The sequence below is a fragment of the Grus americana genome, chromosome 20 (genome assembly GCF_028858705.1).
Source record: "Grus americana isolate bGruAme1 chromosome 20, bGruAme1.mat, whole genome shotgun sequence".
Taxonomy (NCBI): Eukaryota; Metazoa; Chordata; class Aves; order Gruiformes; family Gruidae; genus Grus; species Grus americana.
In genome coordinates this window covers 10,273,853-10,295,084 of record NC_072871.1, presented here as the reverse complement: position 1 = coordinate 10,295,084, position 21,232 = coordinate 10,273,853, and the positions used below count along the sequence as shown (strand labels likewise).

Sequence of the window (21,232 nt, the reverse complement as noted above, 5' to 3'; positions counted from 1 at the left end):
ACAATCCTCTGGGCTTTAAGCAAGCCAATCGTTGCAAACGTATATATTAATTTTAAATTCTGCATTTTTGTGCAGGTAGGTAAACACATTTCACAATGATTATCTGCGTTATAAAACATTAAGCAGTGTTGTCTAAGTCTGTGGGACTGGGGCCTGTCATTGCAATGTTAGGAACAAATGTAGCTTTGACATCAGGCATAGGTAAGTTAATTTACGTAGCATTAATAACCAGGATATTTTTAAATGATGCTATACAACAGCTAATGATAATTCACATTTTAATGATGGCTTTTAACTACAACCTCTTTGCAACTATACATTAATTAAACTTCAAAATACCCATATGGAACACATAGAACTGTATTGATTTAATTGGTGAAATTCACTCCTTTGTCATCCTCTGGCTCTAATCCTACATGTCACTCAACCCCTCTGAGCAGGTTTCTGTTTCACTTAGGATTTAACCACAGAAGGCTTGTGTACTACACGGGCCTTAATTTTCCGCTTAAACTGAAGCGTAGAGGTGTCATATAAAATGCTCGTAGCCAGAGGTAATTCAGGAGTTGAGTCAGACTGTTCTGAGAAAGTGCTGGCCTCCTGTTCCCCAGGCACCGTATCCCCAGCGTCCCCGTTGGCTTCCCGCTGAGCAGTGCGGTGAGGACCCAGTAGTACCCACACTGCTCAGAAGAGCAGTCTTCCAAAGCAGGCTCAGATGAACAAAAATCTAGTGTGCTTCAGAAAAAAAAATACAAATGCAGTTAAAGACAAATAGATATCTATATGGATTAAAAAGTAACCCCTCTCATTCAGTGTTACGCAGACATTTAGCAGACTGGTGAGTCAGGTTTGTGCATTTACTTAAGTCCCCACAGGGAAAGGCTTTCAAATAAATCCCTGCATGGAATTGATCTATAATTCATGGTGTTATTGATTACAAGTCATGGAAATCTTTAAAAGGTTTCTTGGCTGTGCTTTCACTTCTTATTACTACCAAGCCTGCTCATAGGAGAACAGTGAATATTAGTGTCAGTCTAGAGCAGACAGAGCCTGGTGGAACTCAAAGGCACCCAAACCCTGCATGATTGCTTATAGAGCCCTTTCTTATCTAAGAGTGCAGAGTGGTAATTTTGCTAATTATCGACCAGTGCAGGTATGTTCATATTTTATACTGATCAGGAAGATAGTTAATAAGCAGGGCGGTAAGGGGATAGAAAGGGTTGGGAGATACTTCTAAAAATGAAAGCAAACTGAATAAATTACTGACATGCAGAAAAAGTTGCTGGTTTGGGGTTTTGTTAATGGATATTAAATATTAGAAACAAGGAATACAGAAACTTGTAATTATTATAAATGGACAAGCTTTTAACTAAGAATTGGGAATATATCTTCTGAATTGGGATACTTATTTTGAAGTCCTTAAACATTAATGGTGTTGAACCCTCTACAGGCCTGCTTTTTCACATTTAAAAAAGAATTACATAGGGATTTAGCTTCTAGACACTGTCATATTGTTAATTTTAATCTATTGAATATATTTAACTTTTTAAAGTGTTATTGGAGTTCAAAAAACCCACCAAACCAACAACCAAAAAAACAATAAAAGCAAACCAAAACCCCCACATGTAGATCACTTTTTTCTGGACAGAATAACTTACTCAACTGTGTATTCTAGAATTTGAACCACTAATGGAAAAGCCTGTAAGTACGGATTGTGTTGCCTTGTCCTTTACAGTAAGGAGACTTTAGAAAGCTCAAAGTCACCATCATAATCAGTATCTGATGTCCCAAATATCCATAAAGTTGTGAGGCTGTATTTAAAGTGGAAAATTTAATGGAATCTGTTGGGATCTAATACTGTATCATTGACTGGAAATGGAGGAGGCACACAGGTTCAGCATTTGACCCTGGTTTTGCCTTTTCAGTGCCGATGATTTCTTCGGTCTCCTCCTATTCTTGTCTGTGAAGATTAGAAACTTGACTACATAAAATACAGTATCAAGTGAGAGGGAGGGGAATAGAGAAATAAATAAGCTATTTGGAGTGCTTGTGGCTTTACTAATTTGCTGGTTTATAAGCACATGTGCATGTGAGCACTCTACAGGTACTATCAAGCACTACCAGAAGAGTTTGATTCATACCTTTATTGATTTCACATAGATTTGTCATGATTAACTTGGGAGCATGAAAACAACTCCCAGTCATTAATTCTTTGTCTAACTGTTTACAGCTTTTCTACTGAGAGCAAGAAAACACTGGTACAATACCAGGAACAGGCAGAGGAGCCTCCAGGTTTGGAGCAGTCCCTTGGTGTGCAAGGTCCTGATGCGTCGGAAACGGTAGCTGAGAAAGTGTGCGGTGCTACGAGTCAAACCACAGGCTCGGTCTTTATGATTAAAGATTGCACAAACACAGGTATCCAATAAAGACGACTTACGTAGCAAACCATGTCTGTGACCACTTAGTTAAACTGAATGATTTAGGGCAAAAGTTGAAGTCTCAGCTGTTCTTGGGAGCAGTTCAAATGATCTTTCAGAAGAGGACTGTCGAGCTAATCAGCCCATGAGGGACAACTTTTGATGTTGATCTGTGCCTTGGTTACCTCCAGCGTGGGTTTTGGTATCAGGGTCTGTTCAGGATTAGCAAGAAGAAGGTGTAACAAAGGTGTAAGTTGTTTTGTTGAGGTAGCAGCTATGCATAGATGAAGAAAGAGGAGAAGAGTGTAGATATTTCTGGAAGAGGGCATTACAGTTCCTACTATGTAAGCGGACAATACGCAAGGTGATTGGATAAATAAGGTCATTGGCCCTTTCAGCTTCTGTTGGTGTGGCAAGGAATGTGGAGGGCAAAACTAAGTTACTCAAACTGTAAATATTTTTAAATAAGCCTTTATGACTGAGCTAAACAAAAAGCTATAGTCAAGTTATTAATGGGAAAAAATGCAGCATTGGGAAAATTGTAACTTAATATTGTACCTTTCAGGACTTAATGCTCAGGATCATGTTTTATTACGTCTGGAACATGCAAATTCAGCTAGCATGGATGAACCTATATCCACACCCATTACAGGAGAAGGCAGAAAGTGTGCGTTTCTGGTAAGAATTCCATTTCTGCCTACAGAAATCATGCCCCAGGTTATGTTTGCCTTAGCATAGGACCAGCACGAGACTCATTTGGCAGTTATGAACATCAAGTAGAAATCAGTCTTGTGTATTGATTCTGTGCACTCCAGCTAAAGACTAAATTTTGACATGTGCTGGTTTACCACAACTTTCCTGCCGCTTCTATTTTCTCTGTGCTGTTAACTAGTGATGTGTTTAAGCTATCTCCTGTGGATTAGTGCTGTGCTGCTCCAGGAGAAACTAAACCTGTCCCCGGAGCAGTTAACTATTACTTGCCCATAGCAGCTGCAGAGACTAGTCCCTTTCTGATGTCCTACCCAACGTGGTACATACACACAGGAGTCCATATGCACTAATATATCTTAGTGTGAACATGTAGATTTAATCTCTGATCTCTTAACTATTCTTTGTGCCAGTCTGCTACCAGCAAAGTCCTTTTCTTTTAAGACATTAACTCTGTCTCTTAAATATTTACATTCTAGGAATCTGTGCTGAAGGAAGAGGCATTTATTTCAAACCCAAAGGTAGATCCTGAAGACAATGAAGATATCAATCCATGTGACAGCAAGTTCACAGTGAAAGGCTTGGGGATGCTTTCTACTTTGTGTAACTTATGCCTGGTTCAGGCAGAAAATACTCTTCAAGGAACTGGTAAATCATGTTTAATGCTATTATGTCCAATCTGTTTCAAACACTTCAATCAAACTTTAATCCAGACAAAAAGAGAGACAATCTTCTCATTTATTACCTAGGTGTCTTGCTCACTATACCCAATGTATAAATCACTGCTAGGCAAGATGGTGGAGATCTCTCAAAGGTTTATTATGAGCTATGATTATACTGCTTCCTCAGAACAAAATCATAACTTATTCTGATTGTGTTGTTAACAATTTACTCTCTCTTGAGGCATTTTTTACATAATTTAAAGGGGTTCTTTTTAAAAGACCATAGATCAGCTGAAGATAGACTTCGACAGGACATGCTGGAGTTATTTTTGTTTCCAGGTTTTATCCTCAGTTCATATTTCTTGCTTTCAGTAGGATATATAAAAAATAAAACTGGTTGCTTATATATGAGCCAGTTATATCATTTATATAGTTCTGGGTATGCATAATCTCTGTATTATAAATATTTACATATTGTGGCAATAATTTGTATTTGAGTTATTTTTCTAATGAACTGTGTTTTTGCATTTACTCCTAGATACCATAGTGAGGGAGACTATGGATTTGTGTAATTAAGTCTTAAAAATAGTGGTCTTGATGATAGAAGTTTGACATAGGCTGCACCTTAACTAGATTCTCAAGCCTAGCTTTGAGCATGTGGGCATCAAATTGTCTGAAATAAATCCTGTCCCTCAGGCAAAGAGAAATTTTTCGATGGACTTCAGTGGACCACAATTTCACCATTGGTGTTTTGACTTCATTTTTTTTCTTCTTTGGCAAGAAGTCTTGTGCTGTTTCATAACCTAGAGTGTCAGTGCATAAGCACTCCCATAAACTCATAAACTCTAGTAGCAAGCCTTAGGTCCCTGTAGTCGCAGCTACGTTGTGTGACTGAGATAAAGCACCACCCTGTATTTGCCTTCTGTGCTGAATAATCTGTGTATTTCAGGTGATGCAAAATCATCCTTAGGTCTAGAGAAAGAGTCTCTGATAGTGGAGAAAGCACACAAGGAGCAGAGAAGGCAAAAAACTCCAAGAGAAGAGCAGGACCCCTGCAGTCCATTTCAGGCATGTGGCAAGCTTATAATTTATCTTAACTGGGGTTTTCTCACGTAAATTTTCAACAGAAGAAATCCTCAGTATTTGCTGTCATGGAGATATTGTGCTTGGAACTCAGCTCGCAGGCAGAGAAGCTGAGGTTTTGTTGTACCATGTTAAAACACTGCCTTAAAGTCTGGGGGCAGTCCAATAGCAACTCACTGGTATTCTTTAGGTTTCCTGTATATTCAGTGATTCTTGATCACACTCTCTGCAGGCTGGGAAAAGGAAGAAAGAGTTTTCTTCTGATGATGAAGATGGGGAAAGAAGATCAGCACTGATTTCAGATGAAGCTACATTAGTGAAAACCCAGTTAAGAAAAGAAAGGTCATCCGAAGAACAGAGGTACTGTACCTGTCAAGGCCAAAACCTTCAGTCCTACCTTCTGACTCTTACTGACGTGTCAAACCTTGCCTTGCTTTACAAAAAAACCCCCAACAAACAAAAAAAACCCCCACAAAACAAAACTCCTTTTATAAAAGAGTTTGACATAATGCTTGTCACATTTGTCAAACGTTGTCTCCCAGTTTATCTTAGGTGATCTAATTCTTTGGAGTCAATTGAAGGTGTGCTGAAATCAGTTTGGTGGTGGGGAATCATCTTCAGAAGGCTTTGGGCTAGAGAGAAAGCATCTGAAGTAACAGCTAAACCACTTTGCATTATGCTGCCTGTAGGTAGCTAACACACCCAAACAAATTTCATGTTCTAATCAATATTCTTGAATGATAGTGCGTATCATACACTTCATAATTTCAGTTTAATCCAACTATAATGTTGTATTTTCAGATTTAGCACAGACTCTAAGAGAAAATTGGAAATCACACATATAGATGAAAAAGCACCTTCTGAAAACCCTTTGTCAGAAGGTAAGGAACACCTTTTCCCAGTAGAGTTTCTGTAGTTTAACATACAGCCTGAGTAATATCCTCTATGGACAGACTCCAGGAAGAGCTAATAGCCTACTCCTTGTACCAGGTAGTGAAGTTACTTATTGGGCTAAAATAATAGAGATCTTAATAAAAATCCTGCATTCAAACTCTTCTGATCAGCTACATTGGACACTATTGCATTTGCTTGTTTGATACATTACTGAGTTCCTCATCTTTATTTGATAAGTCTGATTATTTTTTTTGTGTACAGTGATATTAAAAATAGCCCTTATCTTGACTGTGTATGCAATGATACTGTCTTCTGAGTGCAATTTACAGCTGAGGATTATTGGATTTGAAGTCTAAGTTACTTGTCAGCAACCTCTTCTATAAATTGTTTTTTTTTCTGAAACGCTGATTTTTTTTTTTTTTTTAAAATTCTGTTAAATGTTCCAGTTAAAGAAGTGGAAGTGCCTGTCCCTTATGAAATCCATCAGGTGGATGGTAGTCAGTGTTTGAAGCATTTGGATCATATTTCTCATGAAGCTTCTGATGAAGATCTAAATTTAAAAGCATTTTCCGAAGGATTAGCTTCCACTGAATCATCGTCCAAGTCAAACAACTTCTCTCTAAGACGTGACAGTGCCAAATCAGACTCTTCACTCCCAGAATTTCAGAAGGTGTCTGCAGTTTGGATTGACATCTCGGAAAGCTCCATTTCAGACTCTGAATTAGAGCTGAAAAATGGAGAGGACACAGATGTCAGTATCCCAGAAGAGTTTATCTATGACAATGGTGATGCGTTTCCTAATGTTTCAAAAAAGACTCTAATAGCAATAAGTAATGGAAAGGAAACGTTACCTAGTGACAAACATGATGACCATGAAGTTCCCAAAGATGACAGCACTGAGACTTCATTGCGCTCCCAGAAATACCCTGGAGATGTTTCAGATCATGGCTGCAGTGATAATTTGCTTTCTTTCATTCCATCAGACAAAGTAAATGCCTCCAAAACAAAGTCTGCACATTCCTCCCAATCTGATAACCCTGCCAAGGGATCAGATGAGCCACATCTGGATGCCTCAGAAAACTACAGTAGGAACAAAACATGTTCTCAGGAGATCACAAAACAAGGTAATGATGCAGTTGCCAGCTCATCATGCAGTGATGATAGTTACTCACCTAAGATCTATGAACAGCAGAAACCTAGTTCTACAACTAGCGGAGTGAAAAAGGACAATGAAATTAACAGTTTATTTCTGAATCAAAATAGAGACCTAATGGGGGTTCTGCTGACAGGTTCTTTGAAACATCTAGATTTGGTTACTGACCAACTTAGGAACACTGCCTCTTTCCCACCTGACAAAGATATTACAAATAACAAATTATTAGCAAGTCTTTCTTCAAGAAACTTATCAGCTTCAGGAGGTAAAAATAATCATGCACATCTTTTGAAGGAGCGACTCGCATCCATCAAACTCAATAAGATTGCATCTCTGCCCACATCCATGCCAGGAATTTCTGAGGAAGTCCATACAGAAAACAATTCATTTGAGTCTTTGCAAAGGATGGTCACAGGAAATCAAAACAACTCAACAACTAACAGGCAAGCCATAAAGGAAGCAAGGAAGGGATTGTTTTCTTCTGTCTCCTCAAAAAAGCAATTGTTTCAAGCTGAGAACTGCTCTTCCAAACATGAAGATGATACAATTTTTATTAGTGATGAGGGTCTCCCTCCAGCTGATGAGGATACCTTGTCAGAAATACTGTCTCCTGTTGATGAAGTATTGTCCTATGGAAGTGCTGACTTGCCATCCTCTAATAAAAAGGATTTGTCATTTCCAAGTGAAGATCTTCCTCCTCCCCCTTTAGGTGCAGATGCAATGAAAAATGATGATTCTACCTTCAGTATGGATGATTTCCCATCTCCACCAGAACAAATGACAGTCTCAGAGACCAGAGAGTGTATGGATGAAGATATATCACTGAAAATGGATGCATTACCCCCATTACCTGATAACACTGTACCTGAAGAATTTCCCCTGCTCAATCAAGAGACAACTGATGCTTTTCCAACTCGGCATGGTAGTGTCTCAGAACAATCTTTAGTTAAAGATATTTCCAGTGCAAAGGGGGGCTTATTAGAATACCAACAAGGAGAAGATGAGACACCTTTGCAGCATTTGGAGTTTCTGCCTGTGTCAAATCCTATTTCTTCTGGTGAGGCCAGTAAAAGTCCTGACTTCACGATGAAACAACGCAAAACATGCTTAATGCTGCCCAAAGCTGAGGAGGACAGTGACGACCCATTATTATCATTTGAAATTGGGGACAGAGTGCTAGTAAAGCAGACCCAACCCGGAACCCTAATGTTCAAAGGACAGACTTATTTTGATAGTGGCCATTGGGCGGGTGTCGCACTTGACAAAGCTGAAGGTGACAATGCTGGAACTTACAAAGGGGTGAAGTATTTTGAGTGTGCTCAGCACTGTGGTATTTTTGTCAGACCCAGTGAGATTTCACATCTGTTGGGGGCTAAGGAAAATGGTTCCAATTACATGGGGAATGAAGACTCTGACGACTCTTGTGATGATGGATCCTTCAAAGGAGACTGCAAATATTCTGACAATGATAAGGAGAGAGCAGGGTTTACAGAGGAGAAAGCAGAAGACACAAAAAGTGCAGGAGGATCACAAGTGAAAGAAAATCAGTCTAGGATACACAATGCCTTGCTGTCTGGAAAAGGGCAAAAGCTTCCACTTTCTGACCAGCGTAAGTGCAATGAATTCCTCTGCCAAAATAACTTGACATGCTTGGGATCAGATAAAGAAAAAACAGAACTGACACAAATAAAACAAAGGATTCTTGTAGATGTGCTTCCAATGAAAAGTAAGACCAGTAACACAGATGAGGTAAATACAAGCAAAAATATTCGTAGCTTGGTAGAGGATCAGAAAAGAAATAAACTTGCTGGTGATATTGCAAGTGAACTCAGTAAAAAACTTCTGTTTGACACTTTAATTGCATTTTCTGAAACAGCTCAACACAAATATAAAAGTGTCTTTGAAACAGACATGATGAGTTATGGCAAAGGCCTAAGACAAGAAGACAATCAGAAATTCTTTCTCCTCAAAGAAAATTCAGCTGCTATCTTATCTGAACAATCAACAAAGGTTTCTGATGTTTTACTGCGTGATTTCGATACACTTAGCATTCATGGTTGTCACACAGTAGCAGAAAGAATTGTAAGTAAATTCGTAGATGATGCAGTTAAAGAATATAAGAAGATTAAAAGAAAACACGGATCAAAAGCAGACAAGATATTTCATTTATCTTCAGAGACTTCTCCGACCACTTTGCCAGTAAGTACAGTGAGAAAGTTTTTGTCTAGTGTTGGACCTGAAATTTTTACTTCTTAAATAGTCCATCAGGAAGTACTATCACAGAAAGTTAAAAAATACATATATATTTTCATTTGGGGGGGGGAGCAGTCCCAATTCAGAACAAAAATGTTTCAAAATGTCAAAAATTGCCACAGAACTCCAAATTTGGAATTCTTTCTAATTCTGAATTCTGCCAAATACAGTTAAAATAGGTATTATTTATGACACATCAGTAAGCCTTTCTTTGAGCCCATGAGTAAGAAGATGGTTTTATGTATAACCTTAATTAGTTGCTAATAATTGCAATACTTCTAAGAATTGTGCAGAAATATGGAGTATGTCACCTGGCTTTTCTTTTTCTCTCTGCTAAAGTTCCTTATAAAAATCCTTGATGCTGGTGTTTTTGGAAGCTCTGAAGACTTTGATCAGCCTAATTGTGACCAATATATGCTGGTGAGAAAAACACAAAAGCAATACTTGTACAAATTAGATCAGTGGCACTCAGCTCCATGGAAGAAAACTGTGGAAGTTCCTCTTGTGATACCACATTACAGTTCATATGTTAAGAAATTGTCTGCCTATGCTGTAGAAGAATTATGGACCCCAGAAAACATATATTCAGGTTTCAGGCAAATCAGTGTGCCAAAGCACTTTGAATGTAATGATCTCCCAGGGAACGATCTGGAAACAGAAAGCAAAAGGATGTATAATCAGGTATATTTAAAGCACTTTTATTAAACTTGTCTAGTGTTCTGTAGGCTGACTCATATTAGCTAGTACTTCATATTATTCTAGCTGCTAACACTAAATATAGCTAAAGGAACACTGAAAGAGGTAGTACAAAATATTGCTTCTGGTAATCTACTGCAAAATAATTCTCCTAGAATAGATGTCTTTGCTGTGATACAAGCCTTTTGGTAAAGCTCTTCAATGATAAGACCCTGGACATCTAGGCCAGTGTCTGGTTTGGGTCTGTTCAGAAGAAGCCAAGCTTCTTGGAAAGCTGCCATCTAAAAAGTCCAAGTCTCCTGCCTTGGATGTCCTTTTGAGTTCGGACAGATCTTCATGTTCCTCAGCATCCTGAAACTATTGAGTTTTGTGGACCTCTGTCTGCACAAGGAGATTAAATGGTCCCATCAGGGTCTCTTGTATAAGCCACCCATACTTAGTGAGTGTTCACACATTACTGTCCAACATCTGCTGTACAGGTTTACATGCTCCATCGGTAATGGTCATCATGACATCAGCTATAGGAACATCAGTCATGCAGGTGACGTTAGGAAATTTTGCACTGAGATGCAAACCTTTACTGTCACCAGCCTAACATCCTTCAGAAGTGCTAAGAAAACTTTAGAAAGGGCATCAGTGAGAGCCTCACTTTATGTCAGTACTGTGTTTTTGTTGTTACAGGTTATATTTGATTTGACTCATGAGTTGCTATGTGCAGAATATCAAGTATCTGCAAATCCAAATACATTTCCATGGATGAAAGAAAATTTGAGATGTCACCATTCCAGGCATCTTTGCAGAAGAACAAATGTCAGTGAGGCCAAGGTACGTTCTGGAAATGGAAAGTGTACAATCACAAGAGTCAGTGGAGAGAGCAGATATTGCAATGGCGAAAAGACAAAAATGTGACATTTGGGAGGATTATAGCAGTGTAACTGAAGTTATTAGAGAAGAAAACAGCATTGCTCTGAAATGCTTGAATGTATATAGAGTGAGCTAATTAGTCTAAATATTCCAAGCGTATAGAGTTCTGTAGAGGAATGGGAATGGGGCTTCTAAATCTCCCTGGTTATGACTATCCTGGGTGTAACCTCTGAAGTAATCTTATGTTTAAAATGTGTTGGTTGGCCAGTATTGATCAGCTGCTTCTGGACCAGTTCCTTAAACTTTGGGACGTTTCTAGATTTAAAGCTGGATCTTCACTGTAGCACTCATTTGCAACCTTCACAGTGACAGAATTCCTATGAGCAGAATTCTTTTCAGCCTTTTCTATTTTGTAGGCATTTGTTCAGGGTGAAATTATTAAAATAATGAACCTGGAAAAGAATGACTTGGAAACGAAAAGAAAATTCCTTAATATAACCAAGTATGGAAACTGTAAGAGAGACAGAGTGGACCTTATTCTGGTAAGCAGACTTCCAAATGGAGATTTGTTTACTTTCTCTAGGTTTAAACTAGAAATTCTCGTGCTTTTGCAAAAATTATGTTTACTTAAAATAACTTCAGAACTGCTAGTTATTGCCTTTTCAGTACACTTGCAGTGATCATCCAGTATTTCCAGTCCTTGTGAGTGATTTAAATTAATTAAGTTAACAATGCATGTATAAAGTTGTTGGATTAGTTACAGTGTCTTAGTACCTTTCAGAACTGACCATGGTCTTATTCCTGAAGTAACCATTCATATCCATGTTATATTTTAGATTCAGGAGCTCCGCAAAGAAGAATCTCAGTGGACTTACTATGATGATGATGAATTAACTGTGAAGATGAGACTGACTGAAGACATATTTGATAGTTTGATCCTAGATACGATCAGTGTTCTTAATAAGATTTACCTGAGAAAAACCTGCCATTAGAAGTTTTCCCTAAAAACCCCTCATGGAGGAATTTTAATCTCTGATTTTTTTAAGGCAAGAAATGCATGACTGAAGAATTTTAGTTCTGAACTTGTACCTAACACCAGTGCGGCCTTGGCCTAATTTATATGTTCATGTTTACAATGAAAGGATGCAAGCAGAGACTTAAACAGATAGAAAAATATTATGCAAAATATTCTCCTTGTGTTTTGTGCTTTGGGAATATTCATTGAGATCAATGTTGTTCTTATACTGATTCCACACAGAATCTAAAGGGTGGAAATTTTATTCTTGTCTGTTGGGTTTTTTTGGTCAAGATAGCACTTATGTATTTTAAGAGCACAACATGTTTTAAAATTGTATACACATCTATACAAACAGGGTTCAAAACTAATTTATGTGTAAATTATGGTATTCTTTATCATGTTCAGGTTGTGAATCATGACAGGTGAATCATATTTTGAAAATAATGTTCTGAAAATTGTAGGTGACTGTCTTAAGAACATAAATATGCATATGGAATGAAATCTCCCAGAAACTGAATTGCTGTGGACCTCTGTTGTTTGGAAGAAACTCCTCTAATTGGAACAAGTCTAAAACTTTTCCTGGGGGGTATAGCAGAGTTACAAAGGTGACTGTGCACCTTTTTTTTTTTTTTTTTTAATACACTGTGGAACTGGTTAAAAGTAGCCTGATATGGCTTCAGAAATGTAGTATAAGGAATGATTTTGTCCTGGCAGGATCTAGAGCCAGACAGTCAGTTTTAATGTCTATAACTTTATGTAAATGAGACACATACTGATGTAATGCACTTTAAATGGGATACTTTTCTATCAGTAACTTCAATTTCTGAAAATTAAAGATGTGCATGTGATTAGGTTATTTATCACGCAATTCATGCGAGCCCTTTGAATTCTTACAACATCTAAACATAAGGTGCTGAGGATTGGCAAAACAGAGGAGATCAGTAATCCTATTATTCTGTATTGGCAAAATTGGAAAAATCAAGATTTTAACAAGGAAATAGAAGCATTCCCTGAGCATGCTAATTGCTCACTATGTATACTGCTGTGGTCCCACTTATTTTGCATTAAGAGAAGACCAATGATAAATTTTTACTTGTTAGTTTTTAAAAAATAAATACTATGCAAATATTTCTTGCTGGAATTCAGAAACTGTTCATTATTGAATAAATTAAATATAAGTAGATCTGATTTATTCAAATCCCATTCATTCAGGATGTCTTTCAAATAAAATGAAAAGCAGGACAATTAAATATAAATATATATAAACTTATATTTAAAATCACAATATTTACAGTCTGGTTTTGGTGGGAAATAGAAATATATTTTATGTTTCTATTTTTAAAGTACTGATGGCTTAACTGTTTTCATACTGAATAGTTTGTTTTCTGAATAAACAAAATAAACCCTATGTATCTCACTTTATTTTTACTGCACTTCTAATTGATTTCAGATTATATTGTATTCACTGCTATTCTCATTAGCGAATGGGAGTAGTTTTGTTGTTTTGAAGGCAGCTCCTGGGGACGTTAAAAAGCCCTGTCCTGGTGGTTGCCATATGAACAGAAATAAAAAGGCAACTTCTGCCCCAAGCGCATTAACTGTTGATCTTATCTAGTAAACTATTTTCATGTCCCTAGTGATACATTTTTCTAACTCTTTGATTTTTATCCTCGTTGATTAATTAATTTAGATAAATTATTTGTTCTAAGATTAATGTTTTCTTGCTGTCAGTTTATAGTAGAATTTAACTAAATTTTTTTTCTCCTGGACTTATAGACACATTGTTGGATACAATGACAAATCTATATATTGAAGCACTACAGTTTTTCAGTTTACTGTCACTAAGGTTTTGCAGCAGCAGCAGGATCCTTGTTGTGTTTGGAATGAAAGCTATTAAAAATATCACTTATATATGTGAATGAATAGATGAAGGACTCATTTTATTTCAGACTGCTGCCTCATGTTACGCTGTATGTTACACTTGAGGAAGGTAATGATTATATTTGTAATTACGTTTGTGAGCAAAGCCTAAACCCTTGCAAGATGCTATATAGAGAAGGACATAGCTATAAAGTAACTACTGCTGATAAGAATAAAAAGTGTATACATAGAACATGTCAGACATCTTTAATATCCCCCACCATTCTGTGTTCAAAACCTTAGATTCTGGCACCCAGATATATTGACCTGTTCAGTCAGTGGCAAGACTTCAATATCAAGATTACTCTCCTTCAAGGTCTAATATTTTGTTTGCCTTGGTTTTGATCAATATTAACCTCCTGGGTCAATAAATCTTGATACTAGCCTCAAGAGGAGTCATTATCTTTCATAGAAAATGATTATTTCTCAGTTAAACCCTACATTTAATTTTCCTGTAATCCATCTCTTTCATCTTCACACATTTAACAATTCTTCTGAATAAAATGCACTGTAAAATATCTTAGGCACTGCAGGTATTAAAATCCTAATTAGCAACTGCCACAACATTTTTCAATTCTTTGAAGCGGTTGGACTCTGCTATTGTAACCATCTAATTTTATTGCTCACAGTACCCAGGAAAAATAGACAGAAAATCCCTCAGCTCGGAGGGGATACCAGCAACCACGTAACTTATAGCTGTGGCTATGGGTACAAAAGATATGTGACTGAGCCACTTCAGATACTAATGGTCAAGAAAAGAAGTTCAGCAAAAGGCAAAGGTGGCAGAATCTGTTACTCAGTTCTCAAAGGAGGGGGTTTTTACTGTATATAAGATTCCCACCCTTGTACTGTCTGTGAATTACTGGCCAGGAACAATGATAAACTATATTTTAACCTCTGAATTTACACTGGTGGGCCTGAACTAAGAATTTTAATCCATTTGTTTCCTATTTATTCTTGAAGGATTAAAAGAAGCATTTGTGAGTAACAGAAGCTGGAATTATCTTTTGGGGGACCTCAGTCTTTCATTGTCAGAGTTTTAAACTCCTCTGAAGTCAGCCTCTGGGGACATTTTCTCTGTTTGTTTTCTGTTAATGTAATGAAAATTCTTGAGCCTGTATTTACAAATGAAAGGAGACTTTCATCCTCTGGCTACAGCTATAAAAGGTGCCAAAATCCATTACTAGTGCACAACCAAAACAAATTCAATAAAAGGACAGTTTCTAACATCCTCCTCAGAGCTCACAGCATCCCATGTTGCACCTTTTATCGTCTCTTCAGTTCTGCGGAAAAACAGCTCTTTCCTGCCGAGTGATGTACTTTGGGATGAAACAGTTCTCAAAGGCTGCGTTATTTTAAACTCTTCTCAGTGAGAAGCTTCGTGATGTTGAAACTTCTGTTTCTATAGCAGATTGCCCCATAAAATCGGCCCCCAAGCTATCTCAGTTGTTTTAACCTCATTAGTTCTACATTTTTCCTTAGTCCCGCTGAGGGAAACGTGGCTCTAAACACGGCAGCAAAGGTTTTTTTGGCGGTGTGTCCCTGTCACCAGGCTTTGGTAACCCACTCGGGCAACGAAGGGGGAAGGACGGAGCCGACCCTACGGCCCCCACCGCCCTGCACCGCCTGGGCCAGGGGGAAGGACATGGCGGCTGGCGGTCCGCGGCTGCCAACAGGTGCGTCCTCTTTGAACGGGGGACCCCCCGCCCCGCTCCCCTCAGAGGGAAACAGGGGCCAGGCCTCCCCCTCCGGCCGCCGAAGCTCTGGGACGCTGAGGCGGGAAGGAACTGAGGGTACGCGGGTCACAGCAGCAGCCCAGCCCCGCCGGGGCCGCCCGGGCACTAGGCCGCGTCGCCAGGGCCGGCGCGTTGCTATGGCGCGGCCCCGCCCCGCCCCTCGCCGCGCGCCGCTGGCGTCCCAACATGGCGGCGGCGGGCTGCGGCGGGCCGGTGGCGCTGCTGGCCCTGCTGCTGGCGGCGGCGGCGGCGCGGCTGTACCGGGCGGGGGAGGACCCGCTGACCGTGCTGGCGGCCGGCTCGGTGCGGCGGGCGCTGCTCAACTCCTCGGCCGCCTGGGTGGTGCAGTTCTACAGCTCGTCCTGCGGCCACTGCATCGCCTTCGCCCCCACCTGGCGGGCCCTGGCGGGGGACGTCAAAGGTGAGGCGCCACCGCCGTCCCCTCCGCGGCGAGCTCTGACCGGGCCCCCGCACCCGGGGAAGCGGTCACCGCCGCCGCCCGGCTCTCCACAGCTTCTGCCCAGCGTGAGGCCAGGCTGCCGCGGGCCTGACCCGCCGGCCCGCAGCCCTCTGCGGCCTCTCTCGGGTCCCCGGGCCGCGGCCGTCAGTCCCCGGTGTTGGGGCTGGGGCCGGAGCGTCCGTGTGGGCCGCAGCGGTGCCTCGTCGTGCCTCGGCGCACGTGGTCACCCGTGGGGCGCTCGGCTGCAGCGGGGCCTCGGCTCGCTGTGTCACCCGTGGGCTTTGGCGGTGCCACCGCACAAGTGACTGCGCTTTGCGTGGGCCGCGGTGCCTCGGCGCGGCAGTGTCGCCCCTCTTGTGCTTCTCCGGTGGCGGGCACGGCCCTTGCCACCCTGCCAGAATGGCACACGGGACAAAGTGAGGCATGGATGGCAGTAGCAAGTCTCCAAATTAAAGGTTTCATAGGAATCACCTCTCACACACACAGCAATCCAGCTGCGGATTTACACGCAGGCGTGTCTGTGTGCGTTGCAGCGTGCAAGTGGACGTGCTAAAGCACAGGAGGTATGTTTAGTCTAAGCTCTTTGAGGCAAGATCTTTATCTTCTGTGTGTTTTGTAAAGAGAGTGGCCTGGTTTCAAGGCAAAACAAGAAATAAATATTGCGGTACTGGAGAGGCCATGCATGTGTTTGGTTTATATCTTGCAAATTCAATGTAGTGTGAATGGACTAGAAGGGAGAAGAGGACCGCTAGGAAATAATACAAACATCAGGCTAAGTGAGAGTCAGATTTATCAAATACTGACTTAAAAAGAAATGGTGTCCTCCATGGTTTATACTGAGAGAGACTTGCATCGCTGTGTCTTGGTCTGCTCAGATTTTTTGGCAAGCGCTGAAGTGTTTTACTCTATTTGTAGATCTAAGGTAAGGAAACAAACAGGCCCCTCAGGTATTGGTTAAATTCAGTATCTCTGGTGAGGAGAAGACCCGAGATCAAATATGTAGGACACGTTATGGTTAATATAGTGGTGTTAAAGGCTTTTAAACTACTCTTAATTTAGTATTTGACCCAAGAGACGTTTCCAGGATGAAGACAGCAGTTCTACTGCATTTGTATGGTTTCAGTTTGAGAGGGAATGAAGAGCTCTGACTTTTCTCTGGAAGCCTTGTATGTGAAAAGTGTTAACCATTAGCATGAAATGTAGGTGCAGAATTAGGCATACATGGGTTTAGATACATGGAAATGGAGGCCTACCCAAAAATAGGTCCTGATGAACTTGTCACATGCTGAGGATTGCTGGCCGATGAGCAGAAACTCAAAAACGAAGAAACACAGAGCAGTAGTGATTTCAGAGCATTTCAGATGCTCCTTAGTTGCATGGGGTTTTGTTTATTAAAGCAGTAGCTTTTCTGTGTTTTCTTTGCATAAGTTTGTGTAACATTTTCACCTTCTCATTTGATTTGCTTGTGGCCAAAATAGTATGAGATTTTCTTTTTTGAAGAAAAGTAAGAACAAGGAGGTGTTTGAACACTGCAGTGAAGATCATGAAGAGCCTGAACTGACCAGAGCTTTTGTAAAAATAAGGCAGGGACATGTTTATATATTACTACAGCAGCATGATACCTTTGTAGGCGATATTTTCTGCAACTTGTAATGACTTCTTTAAATATGTATTTTCTTTCTCATCTGCAGTCATGATAACTGCAAATGATGTTATGCATTTGTATTACTGTAACCAGTGAAAGGCCTATCTACTCATTAATCCATTGAGTTTTTATGAAGACTTTTATATAAAAAAGTGGATTTTTATGTTTGTGGACATTGGCACTACCAGCAAATGCAATTGGCTTCTGGTGTTATTTGTCAGCAAAATGTTTCCATTTTAAAGTTGGAATGAATGGATTTTAGTAGACTCAGTGAGACTGAGAACAGTCACACTTTTTGTTAGTAGCTTCATCCAAAAAACCCCTAAAAACGTGTCACCCACCTAGGCTGTCTCAACATTTATTTTTCAAAAATATTTACTCATCTGCTAGGATATTACAGCTATCTGCAGACTAATCTACATTGGAGAACTCCTAGATCACTGTGGTTGTATTTGCTAATTTGGTATAGTTCAGTTAAATTGGTGCAACTACTTTGTCCATAAAAGGCCTGCGCTAATACACTTATTTTTTATTTCATTTCTCATTTGTTAAATCTTGGCAATGCTCTCATTACAAACTTCATAGCAGAAGATAATCCTCCTGAAAAATAGGAATGGTGGTTGCTTTTGTGTAATTTACGTTTTGAGTTTGCTACTCCCTCTCCTCTCAGAACAGGCTTTAAGCTTAGAGTCATTGCTGCTGCATTCCTAATCATACATTTAGTTTTATTACGGTAGTGTCCAAAGTGGCCATTATAGTTAATCGTACTTTTTCTGTCTTAAAAGATGATTGCTTCTATCCACCAAAACGCCTGTGGGCTGGAATTATGTGTAGTAATTTTCTGTGTAGCAGTAACAAACCCTTGGAAATCCCATATACAACAACCCTTGAATTATACGCAGAAGTAATCCACTTCTGTGGGTTTGGAACAACTGTTGCAAATCTAGCAGTAATGATTTCCTTCTAGCAATTGTTCTTTGAACACGTTTGGTGGGGACCTGCAGAAGCCTTGTCATTATTCAGAAAGCAGCCTATGTGTTAAAATACGTGACGCTCAAGTAGCACACAGGGAGAGGGTCCTTGTGATGCATCTCTTGTCTCCTTGTCTGAAACTTCATAATGGAAAATAACACATGCTGGAGGGAATACACAAGGTTTATGCAAAGGAAGTATCTTCCTCATAATACACTGACTGGTGTGTTGGTGTTCTGTAGCATTTCTTAAGTGGGAGGTTTGACCAACCTGCTGGATTTCAGTTTGTCCAACACATTCAGGTCACTCATTGGAACTTGTTTAGCATAAACAGAAATAGTTGGTTAATGTGATATCACTCATCTAACCCTTTCATATAGTTTGTGAGTTAGTATTTAAAAACATACTGATGCTAACTTAAAATTCATCAGCATTAAAAGAAAACAATCCAGGCTACGGTGCCACTGTAAGCTTACACAGTTCAGGCTGTGCACTCCAGCAACTTTCACATCCTTTAAAAAGAAAAAGCTCCTTTTTAAGCAGAAGCAAATGCTAAGCAGCACACATCCCAGCTGGTGCTCTTTAACCCAAGTATTTAGCTAGCAATGGGTTTGCATTGTTGTGAGTAGGCTATTTGCATTAGGTTCATAGTGCTTCTATTCATTGTATGGAGGAGGATCAAGACAGGTGGAAAAAGGAGGAGGAATGGGGAAAGTTGAATGAGATAGATACCCAGAAGCCAAACTTTTTTATTTTGCATTTTATTTGATGCAATAGACTGTTGTATCTTTTGTGCTCCTGTGAATACATGCCCATCTGCTCTAGCATGCTTGTAGTTACTCCTGGTGCCTGTTCAGCTGTTGGCATGTTCAGCACAACTGAAATTCTCCATCAGCTGCCCCATCCTCCTCCAAAGACAAATAAAGGTCAAGCTAAATTTCAAAAGCAGCTAGGCATGCAGCTGTCAATCAGATCTTGAACTTGATGAAGCTTTCATGCTCTTTGCTATAAAAGCAAGTTTAATTTTAGTGCTTTTTAAATTTTATTGATACTTGGGAATTGTGGTGTACCTTCAAATTCTGCCCACAGCTGTTTTTATTTAGCTTAGCTTTAAAAAGTACCTGTCTAAGGAGTCTCTTGGAGAGATTCTTCCTTAAAGTGATTGCTGCAGCGGAGCATGGCTCAAAAAGATAAGTTTCTAGCAAAATGAGAAGGAAAAAGCTATAAATGAGTTGAAAGCTTTTATTGAAGTTATATAAGCATATTTATAGAAATACTTGAACTCTTGTGGTTATTGCTATGAAACATTTATAAAGGAAACTTACAGTGATGTTCAAACTCAACTATTTAGCACTCTGGTTAAAACTCACATATTTTTTGAGGTATATCTAATGTATTCCTGAAGAGTACTAAGAGATAAAGACAGCTTTCAGTAGACAATCTGTGAGCCTTGGGTTGTGTGCAATTCTGGGGACCCCTGAGAAAATTGGAAGTTCGGTAAATAGTGAGTCCTTGTTAAAACAGCTATAATACAAGATGCATCAAATTTGTGGTTTTGTAATTGACAGCCATGTGGATGAGTAACTGTTGGATTATATTATATTCAGTTATATATATTCTTCATGCTTTATTTTAAGAGTTTAGCTAATGGGAAAAGCTAGGGAATACAATCCAGTATCTTGCAAGTGTTGGTCTGGCCCCTATTTCATCTTCCCGGATTCAATAAAATGTCTTCGGCCCTGGAAGCACTACATTGTGTGTTGGGATTCCTCTTATTTAGGTGTATTGAAAATACTGGTGCAGCTAAGAAAAACAGGGAGGTTTTAGTTATTTTAAAAATCAGTAGATTATGTTACACTTGAGGATAGAAATGAATAGAAAATGAGAATCGACCGAGGGCTTGATTTTTATGCCACTGGAATCTATCGGAGTTCGGTTGTTGATTTCCATGGGAAGCAGGGTAATCCATCAGCTGGGATCCATGATTGCTTCTGCTGAAAATTGAAAGATATCTTTGTTTTCAGACTGGGAAGCTGCAATTAGAGTTGGTGTGCTGGATTGTGGGGAAGAAGAGAACTATGAGACGTGCAAAGAATATGGTATTCACTATTACCCAACTTTTAGGGTAAGTGGCATAATATATTGCCTTAGGTAAATGATGCATGCTTTATAGTAACTAAAACCATAACAAACTTGCTTGTGCAGTATTACGTGTAACTAGCTGTTCTTTTCTGTAACTAGCTGGACTTTTTCTTTGCTTTTGGTGAGAAAGCTGCAGGGTTGATAAAAGATTAATTCAAGTTCTTTTTGCTGAATGCAATAGTGGGTGCAGTTATTTATAGGAGTAATTCAGTCCTCAGTTCTGAGTCTGAAAAATTCTTATTGAAAGAAGATACCATTCTAGAAAGTGCTGTGTTGTTACATTTATATGATATCTAGTTGTGATATACTCGTTACATAATAACAATATGTAGAAATATTTTTCAAATTCAAATATTCATGATTATTAATAGTGTTTTTTGTTTTGGTATGTGAAAGTAAAGGTAATACATTGAAATTGCATAATGAAATCAGCTGATTTCATGACCAGAGCTCTAATTAAAAATTTACCCTTGGTTGATCCTTTGCTGTTTTTCTAATTAATTTCATAATTTACTTAAACTGGCTTTTAAAAGGGAGTTCGCATTTGCCAAAAGTATCTACCATTGTTCATCTGCAGGTCTAAGTGCAATTTTTAACTTCTCTGTCTTTGTC

General features: G+C 39.4%; 2 protein-coding genes across 13 annotated transcripts in view; both read left to right on the top strand.

Moving 5' to 3' along the window:
• The window catches only part of CCDC187 (coiled-coil domain containing 187), a 45,063-nt gene extending 31,613 nt beyond the window's left edge, over positions 1 to 13,450 (top strand). For 10 of the 12 annotated variants that reach the window (XM_054849105.1, XM_054849101.1, XM_054849110.1 and 7 more), the window contains 11 exons: positions 2,228 to 2,412; positions 2,980 to 3,092; positions 3,602 to 3,770; positions 4,734 to 4,852; positions 5,100 to 5,227; positions 5,669 to 5,748; positions 6,214 to 9,113; positions 9,507 to 9,848; positions 10,545 to 10,688; positions 11,144 to 11,269; positions 11,564 to 13,450. In XM_054849105.1, coding sequence (XP_054705080.1) covers positions 2,228 to 2,412; positions 2,980 to 3,092; positions 3,602 to 3,770; positions 4,734 to 4,852; positions 5,100 to 5,227; positions 5,669 to 5,748; positions 6,214 to 9,113; positions 9,507 to 9,848; positions 10,545 to 10,688; positions 11,144 to 11,269; positions 11,564 to 11,719 — 4,462 coding nt within the window. In that variant the 3' untranslated portion in view covers positions 11,720 to 13,450. Of the gene's footprint in view, positions 1 to 2,227; positions 2,413 to 2,979; positions 3,093 to 3,601; positions 3,771 to 4,733; positions 4,853 to 5,099; positions 5,228 to 5,668; positions 5,749 to 6,213; positions 9,114 to 9,506; positions 9,849 to 10,544; positions 10,689 to 11,143; positions 11,270 to 11,563 lie in introns of those variants that run through there. The other 2 variants (XM_054849106.1, XM_054849111.1) reach the window with 2 other exon arrangements.
• Positions 13,451 to 15,557: 2,107 nt separating this feature from the next.
• QSOX2 (quiescin sulfhydryl oxidase 2) overlaps positions 15,558 to 21,232 on the top strand; it is a 28,926-nt gene continuing 23,251 nt past the window's right edge. Inside the window, exons 1-2 of the mRNA XM_054848856.1 lie at positions 15,558 to 15,822; positions 20,503 to 20,603. Coding sequence (XP_054704831.1) covers positions 15,588 to 15,822; positions 20,503 to 20,603 — 336 coding nt within the window. The 5' untranslated portion in view covers positions 15,558 to 15,587. The remainder of the gene's footprint in view (positions 15,823 to 20,502; positions 20,604 to 21,232) is intronic.